Source organism: Tupaia chinensis, unplaced genomic scaffold (genome assembly GCF_000334495.1).
Source record: "Tupaia chinensis unplaced genomic scaffold, TupChi_1.0 Scaffold000047_1, whole genome shotgun sequence".
In the NCBI taxonomy this organism is placed as follows: domain Eukaryota; kingdom Metazoa; phylum Chordata; class Mammalia; order Scandentia; family Tupaiidae; genus Tupaia; species Tupaia belangeri.
This window is the reverse complement of record NW_006159505.1, coordinates 5,711,625-5,719,722: the sequence shown is the minus strand read 5'-3', so window position 1 is coordinate 5,719,722 and position 8,098 is coordinate 5,711,625. Positions and strand designations below refer to the sequence as shown.

The 8,098-nt window shown below is 58.9% G+C and overlaps 1 protein-coding gene across 2 annotated transcripts in view; it reads left to right on the top strand.

Annotated features, from left to right (window-relative positions):
- Positions 1-3,896, top strand: part of LRRC32 (leucine rich repeat containing 32) — a 10,780-nt gene extending 6,884 nt beyond the window's left edge. For both annotated transcript variants that reach the window (XM_006141026.3, XM_006141027.3), the window contains exon 3: positions 46-3,896. In XM_006141026.3, coding sequence (XP_006141088.1) covers positions 46-1,935 — 1,890 coding nt within the window. In that variant the 3' untranslated portion in view covers positions 1,936-3,896. The remainder of the gene's footprint in view (positions 1-45) is intronic.
- The last annotated feature ends 4,202 nt before the right edge of the window (positions 3,897-8,098 follow it).

Below are 8,098 nucleotides of genomic sequence, written 5' to 3'. Positions count from 1 at the left end.
TTACCCACTAATAATGCCAGCTGCCCTGCCCTTTCCCCTCCCCAGGTGGACAAGAATGCCTGGTGCCAGGGCCTTGGCCTGCTCCAGGTCCCCTCAGGGCTCCCTCTGGACATTGAGGTCCTCAACCTGTCTGGAAACCAGCTGCGGAGTATCCTGCCCTCACCCCTGGGCTTCTACACGGCACTCCGTCACCTGGACCTGAGCGCGAACGAGATCAGCTTCCTGCAGCCGGGGGTCTTCCAGGCCCTGCCCCACCTGGAGCACCTTAGCCTGGCCCACAACCACCTGGCGGCCAGCCCCGCAATGAGTGCTGGTGGTCTGGGCCCCCTGCCACACGTGACCTCCCTGGACCTGTCCGGGAACAGCCTGTACAGTGGACTGGTGGAGCGGCTACTGGGGCAGGCACCCGCGCTGCGCACCCTGTCACTAGCGCAGAACAGTCTGACGCGCCTCAGCCGGCACACCTTCATGGGGATGCCTGCCCTGGAGCGGCTTGACCTACACAGCAACGTGCTAATGGACATCGAGGACGGTGCGTTCGAGGCCCTGCCCCGCCTGGCCCACCTCAATCTCTCGAGGAACTCCCTCACCTGCATCTCCAACTTCAGTCTCCAGCAGCTGCAGGTGCTGGACCTGAGCTGCAACAGCATCGAGGCCTTTCAAATGGCCCCAGAACCCCGGACAGAGTACCAGCTTGCCTGGCTCGACCTGCGGGAGAACAACCTGCTCCACTTCCCCGACCTGGCCGCGCTCCCAAGGCTGGTCTACCTGAATGTGTCCAACAACCTCATCCGGCTCCCTGTGGAGCCACCCCAGGGCAATAGGGGCACCCAGGGCTGGTCAGCCTCACCCTCGAACCCCAGCTGGAACACCAGCACCCATGCCCTTTCCCAGCTCTTGAACCTGGACTTGAGCTATAATGAAATCGAGCTGGTCCCCAGTGACTTCCTGGCACACTTGACCTCGCTGCACTTCCTCAATCTCAGCCGAAACTGCCTGCGCACCTTCGAGGCCCGGCACGCGGGCTCCCTGCCCTGCCTGGTGCGCCTAGACTTGAGTTGGAACATGCTGGAGGCACTAGAGCTGGGCTCCAGGACCTTGGGGTCTCTGCGGACACTGTTGCTGCAGGACAATGCCCTGCAGGACCTGCCCTCCTACACCTTTGCCAGCCTGGCCAGCCTACAGAGGCTCGACCTACAGGGGAACCGGGTCAACCCCTGCGGGGGACCGGGGAAACCCGGGCCCTCTGGCTGTGTGTCCTTCTCTGGCATCTCCTCCCTTCGCACCCTGAACCTGGTGGATAATGAGATCAGGGTGCTCAGGGCAGGGGCCTTCCTTCACACCCCACTTACTGAGCTGGACCTGTCTGCCAACCCAGGGCTGGATGTGGCCATGGGGGCGTTGGCGGGCCTGGAGGCCTCCTTGGAGGTCCTGGCACTGCAGGGCAATGGGCTGGCGGTGCTGCAAGTGGACCTGCCCTGCTTCAGCTGCCTCAAGCGGCTCAACCTGGCTGAGAACCGTCTCAGCCACTTGCCTGCCTGGACGCAGGCCGTGTCGCTGGAGGTGCTGGACCTGCGGAACAATAGCTTCAGTCTACTGCCGGGCAGTGCCATGGGCGGCCTGGAAACCAGCCTCCGGCGCCTCTACCTGCAGGGCAACCCGCTCAGCTGCTGTGGCAATGGCTGGCTGGCGGCCCAGCTACATCAAGGCCGTGTAGACGTGGACGCCACCCGGGACTTGATCTGCCGCTTTGGCTCTCAGGAGGAGGTGTCCCTGAGCCACGTTCGTCCTGAGGATTGTGAGAAGGGTGGCCTCAAGAATGTCAACCTCATCATCATCCTCACCTTCACTGTGCTCGCCGCCATCCTCCTCACCACACTGGCCACCTGCTGCTGCGTCCGCCGGCAGAGGTTTAACCAACAGTACAAGGCCTAGGGAGGCCCAGACCCTTCAGATCAACAGGGAGCCATGGCATGGAGGAGAGTGGGGCTGACCCAGCTCACGCAGTGAGCAGGATTCCAGACCCTGGTCCATACGTGCTAGCCCAGGGCATTCTCTCTGCACCCTGCCACTTAGTAGATGACCCAGCTGTGGGAGCCAGAGCTTGGGAGGCTTCAGGGGAAGCAGAAAAGGAAACCGACCCATCAGGTCAGCAGATCTCCACGAAGCATGTGTTTTATGCCACACCCTGCTCTGGGCACCAGGGATGCTCATAAACAAGGTGCATCCCGCCCTCAAGCCTCTCCCTGCCAGGAGGGGCTGTCCGGAGCCCCACAGTGACCTCAGTGTTTCAGGCTCACAGTGTGGAAGTTGGGGCTCTACGGCTCTGCAGCCCCAGCCAGGTCCGTGTGGATAGTCCTGCCCTGGCCTTGCCAGGGTAAGGGAAGGCCAAACCCCAGAGAGGCTGCCTGAGACAATTCCAAGCAGGCAGTCACATCTAATAACGACATTCGGCCTCTCTGGAAAATAAAGAGCTCATGACCGGAAGAGAGGACCGGAGCCACAGGAGTGTGCCTTGGGCACAGAGCGTGGGGTGGTCACTGCAGGCTGGTTGAGAAGCTGCCTCCTGGACTCCAGCCAGGCTGGACCACTCCTTTCAGCTCTGCCCCAACTGGCTCTTCCCCTCCTGTGCTCTCACGTTGCACACACCAATGCCAATGCTGCCCTAAGCCCACCCTCCTGCCCAGGCCTTCTCTCCCCAGCCCTTTGCCCCTCCTGAGCTGGCAAGCCGGGAGTAGAACCTTAGATGTGTGGGTCTGCTGTGCACCAGGCTTGGCCAGCTGCAGATGCAAGCCCTGGGTCAGCCCTCAGAGGCTGGCAGTTTATTCCCATTGTACAAAAAAGGAAAGCCCGCAAGCCTCCGGGGTTTCCTGCAAGGCCCCGCAGCCATTGCTGAGATTCACACCCACACCCTGGGCCCCCAGGGCCCAAGCTTTGCCTGGGAGGGCTGCAGGTGTTAGGTGGACTGGGAGTGGCCCACAGCATCCCTGAAGGACATGGGGCACCCCATGCTATTCGTGCCCCCTCTCTTGTCTCACCCAGGCCGGCAGAGAGAATTCGCTCCTCCTTTTCTACCTCAGTTTCCCTCCTGCTTCCCTTTGCAGACTCGTGGGATTCTTCCTTTTCTCTTCTTGCTCTTGCATTCTCTCACTCCCTCTCCCTCCACTGAGTATAGCCCAGAGTGAAGACGGTCAGATCTGACCTCCCCATTGCACTGACAGAGAAACTGAGGGCTTGGGAAGAGAATGCAACTTGCCGAGACAGAGCTGCCCTGGTCAGTGGTGAAGCCTGTGGATTCCGATCTTGGGCAGGGTAGGGTGGGGTGGATGAGGGCCACACCTGGGCAGGTTCTTCTCTCCTCATGTTTACGTCTCAAGATGATGCTCACTCCAAACTTTCTGTTCCTCATCAGGTGAGGATTTCCTTTCCCCTCGAAAAATAGATAGAAAGACCCCTGTCCCTCATACCCTGGAGTCCTGAGCTATCTAAGAGAGCCGGGGCCCTGTTTGGCCATCCTCATCCTCTTGCCTATGGCTGACCCGCAGTCTGGTTCATGACCATGTCAGTAAAGTGCGAGAAAACAAAAATGCCACTCACTCCACCCCGTTTCACAGATGAGAAAGCTGAGGCCCGGACACTGCTCAGGACTCCGAGAGTCAAGGGCAGAGCCAGGGATAGACCTGTGGATGGGGACAGCCGGGGAGCCCCGTGCTGGCTGGGATTGTGGCCACAGGTGCTGCTGTGCTTGTACTCCTCCCCGGGCCTGAGGCCAAAGGGTCTCCCCACGCCTGATCTTTGAAAACACTACATAATGCTGCTGTCACCTCCCAGGAGCCAGGCCACAGCCCAGGTCGCATATAATCCACGAGAATGTATTAAAAACTAGTTTTGGAGAAGCTGTAGTCTGCCTCCTTGCTGCGGGTAATGAGAACTGTCGGGTCCTCTGGGCCCTGTCCTCTTCCACTGCAATCTTTCAGTCCTTGTGGTCAGTCCTGCGGGACACAGGGGACCTGGGTCATCCCGCCATGGACCTTGCATCCCTGGCTGCCATCATGACTACTGCCACACTCTGTCCCCACACACTTGGCAGACAGCCCTGTTCCCCCCAACCTAAGAACCAAGGCCCATTTTCTTCCCTTTTGCAGCCCTGTGCCACCCCTTATGCCACCCCCTTGCCTCATCTAGGAGAAGGCGCTGTGTCCTCCTTGGACCCCCATCCTTCTTCCCCCATGCCCGTCCTCACTCTCTGGCTTCAGCCTTCCCCCCTCCTCGGCATGCCTTCCTTTCAGACTTCAACCAGACCTAAGTCTTGGCTTCTTAAAATAGTACGAAGACTCTCCACCGCTCTCCCCTTCCTCCTGCTCTTCACAGGCAAACTTCCAGGTGAAGCAGCATCCCCCTCCAGAGTCACCCACCCCTAGACTACCATGGCTGGTTCCAATCTCTTCCCCTCAGGCAGCTGGCCCCTCAGCCAGGCCTTCCCTCTGGGTCTGTGATCCCACACGAAGCCAGCTGTCCCTCTCTCCGAGGCCACACTCCCTCTGGCTCCTCTGTGTGCTTGTCTTTCTGGACCAACCATCTCTGCACCGCTCTCCCCTTCCTCCTGCTCTTCACAGGCAAACTTCCAGGTGAAGCAGCATCCCCCTCCAGAGTCACCCACCCCTAGACTACCATGGCTGGTTCCAATCTCTTCCCCTCAGGCAGCTGGCCCCTCAGCCAGGCCTTCCCTCTGGGTCTGTGATCCCACACGAAGCCAGCTGTCCCTCTCTCCGAGGCCACACTCCCTCTGGCTCCTCTGTGTGCTTGTCTTTCTGGACCAACCATCTCTGCACGACGATCACCAGCCAGAACTCTGTGTGAGGCCCGTCCCTTGGGAACACATGCTTTGGCACCACCTGCAGTGATGACCAGGCTCACACCGCTGTCCCCAGCGCCACCCTTCGGAGTGTCCACGGAGCATCCTATTACCCAGAGGCTTCAGCTGGAGGGTGGAGAGTTTATGGAGAATGTACTTGTGAGCAGCCAGCTGCAAGGCTGGTTGAACTTGGAGGAGAGCGTTCCTGGCTCCTGGATGGTGAGCGCGTGGGGTCTAGGGGAGAAGACAGGAGCCCCTTCCTGGGTGGGGGTGAAATGAACTCTGAGAGCTCAGGGAGGGATGCCCGACCTCCCACCTGCCACCCCTTCCAGCAGTCTAACATGGAGACTCCCCGCCTCAGGCCCAGGAGTCATGTGACTTCTCACTTCCCAGTTCCTGCTTCCGACTCCTCCTCTCCAGATGAATTTATTTTTTCAATTCATGATAAAGCATGTGTGTATGTAAAAGAAAGAGAGAGAGTGCACGCACTCTACACAGGGCTTGGTCACGCCACAGTGCCCCCCCAACAGGTGCAGGGCACTTGTGCACGCCGGTGTGGCCTCGAACTGTGTTCAGGATGTGGTTCCAGCTTCACAGCCCAGGATGCAAAGGAAAACTATACATGCCTGCTTCATGAGGTCGGGCAGGGGTGAATGTGCGTGTGCTCAACCCCTTGGCCCTGAGCAGGTGTTGAGTGAAGGCCTAAGGGAAAGGCAGTAATGGCCAAGCTCGCCCAGAGGCTGCGGGCTCCCATCCAGCAGGAGCCTACCGGGCCTTTGACCTCTTTTCCTGGCAAACAGGGGAGTTTGCTCACCTGGCCGAGACCCCCAGCAAGGCAGAAATTCCTGTTTTCAACCACACAGGGATACAGCTGCCAACTAGGTCACCAGAGCATCCGGCTTCCGAGCTCCAGCAGGTTCCAGGGACAAGGGGCCCTCCCCCGCCCGTGTCACACCCCGAGGCTCCAGGTGGCCAGCTCCTCCAGGTCAGAGATCCAGGATGGCATCCCCTGGGCACTGGGCTGTGATCCTCAGCTGTCCCCCTTGGTCCCCTGTGCTGGCCATATCCCCAGGCCCACGGTTCACCATCTTCTCTCTGCACCTGCCCTTTGGACAGCTCACAGACCCTGGGTCCCAGCTGCCCCCCAGTCCCTCTCATTTCTGCTGCTCAAAGCTGGCAGTGTCAGGAGCTCCCCGGGAGGCCTTCACGCTAAGTAGCCTATGTATTTGGTCATCGGAAAAGTCATGACATATTTTTATATGCGAAAATGCGTCATGACTTTTCTGAGGACCCAATACATTGGTCCTGTTTGATTCTAACTATCTTTGAAGGCGTTTCTTTTTGCTTTGTTTCTTGTCCTTTACTTTGCCAGAGGGCACACCCACTCATCAGAGAGAGACAGGGAGGGAGAAGAGAAAGCACCCCCCCCTTGTGGCACAGTCATGCTACAATCCTTCTCCGTATCTCCATCGTGTCGGGATTGGGGCATGATGCACATGTGCCTGGCCTGCTTTCTTTAAGCCACCAGGAATCATACTGCAGTCTGCTGTGTGGGATCTGGCGCCCTAACCACCAGGCCACAGGCCCAGGCCTTTGAAGGAATTTCTATTGTTGTTATCAGCCTCATTTTAGAGAAATAGAATGCCTAGAGATGACACCTGATCTCAGGTTCACCCTCTCTGATGGATGGTCTTAACCGCTGAGCAGCACTGGCTCCCCACACTCCCCAACACCAGGCTCCCTCCTGCCCTCTCTATGGGACAGTCTCACCTACTCTCACCCCTGCGAACGCCCCTTCTGCAGCCCTTGCCCACACCACCTCCTCCGGAGAAGCTGCCTGATTTCCCTCCACCATGGACCACTGGGTGTCTGCCAAGCCCACCAGCAGGCCGGGAGATGGTGAGAGGGCAGTCCCACCAGGGCCCACTATTAGCCAACACAGACTGCACACACTCAGAAAGGGCTTCCCAAATGAATGGCCCCTGACCTCCAGGACTTAATAAGAGCTTGTGGGACTAAGACCAGCCCTCGGGCAGACCACGAGGTGAAGAGGCTTCTCAGACAGACCTAGGGGACACAGAGAGGACTGCTGGGTGCAGGGGGTTGCTGGGCACAGGCTGCCCAACGCAATAGTGTCCAGCGGGGAGGCAGAGGAGTCCTCTCTGACCTCTCTCCATTTCCCAACTGCTGCTATCATCTCCACCCTGTCTTTCCCCTCCTCGCCGCCCTCCTCCCCCTCTTGTTCTTTCCTTTCCCGCCTGGGTCATCTCCTTGCCCCAGGCCCTATCTCACTGGAAACAGTTGGAGCTGCAGCTGAGAGCGGCAGGGTGGAGGGAGGAGGCTCAGCTGTTTATAGGCGCTGGAGCGGCTCCATCCATCAGCTCTGCTCAGACCTAGAGACCAAGCATAATAAATACTTGGCTCTGCCCCAGCCTTGCTTTCCCTGAACTTGGCCTCACACTTGAGCTCTGCGGCCTGCTGGTTCTCAGGACTCAGCTCCCACCCGCCCTGTCTGCCCCTACCTCCCACCAAACTGCCCCAGAGGGAGCCCTGCCTCTGGCACCAGCAATGCAGGACTCGTTGAGGCTCTGTGACCCCTTTACTGTGGGTACCATTGTCCCACCCATAACCTGGGCCAGAGTTGGTGTCCCCAGATTCAGCACAGCTCCATTCACTGGGTCCCAGAGTGTTTGCACTGTTCTGGGCTTGGCCTGTGGACTGCCCAGGAGCCATGGAAGAGTCTCTGCCTGCTTTTGAGATGGAGAGCAGGCCACAGGCACAGTCAGGAAGTGGTCAGCACCACGAGGGAGGTCCAGATTTCAGGCTCGGGGAGTTTGTTTGCAGCAGGGAGTGGCCCTCCAGCTGGAGGAGTAAGGGGAGATTTGGAAGACATCTGGGCTGGCCTCACCAGGAAGGGGAGATTTCAACATGTGGATAGGGAGAGGCTCTCCAGGCAGAATGCACTGCAGGAGCAAAGACTGGGCAGCTGGGAGACACTGGGTGGGCATGGCGGACAGAGAGGAGTCTACCTGGCTCAGCCTGTACCCACCACTGTAACTGTCCTCACTAGTCCTGCAGCACCTTCCGCTCAGAATGTCCAGCCTTCTAGAATCTTCCCTCCTTCTGTGGAGAGCTTCCAACTCACCCAGCTCATCTCTCCCAAGTTGTGGATGTGTTCCCAGAATTCTGCTGTCATATCCCCACTCCCACCCCACCATTCCTGAAAGACTTGCCCATGCCCCT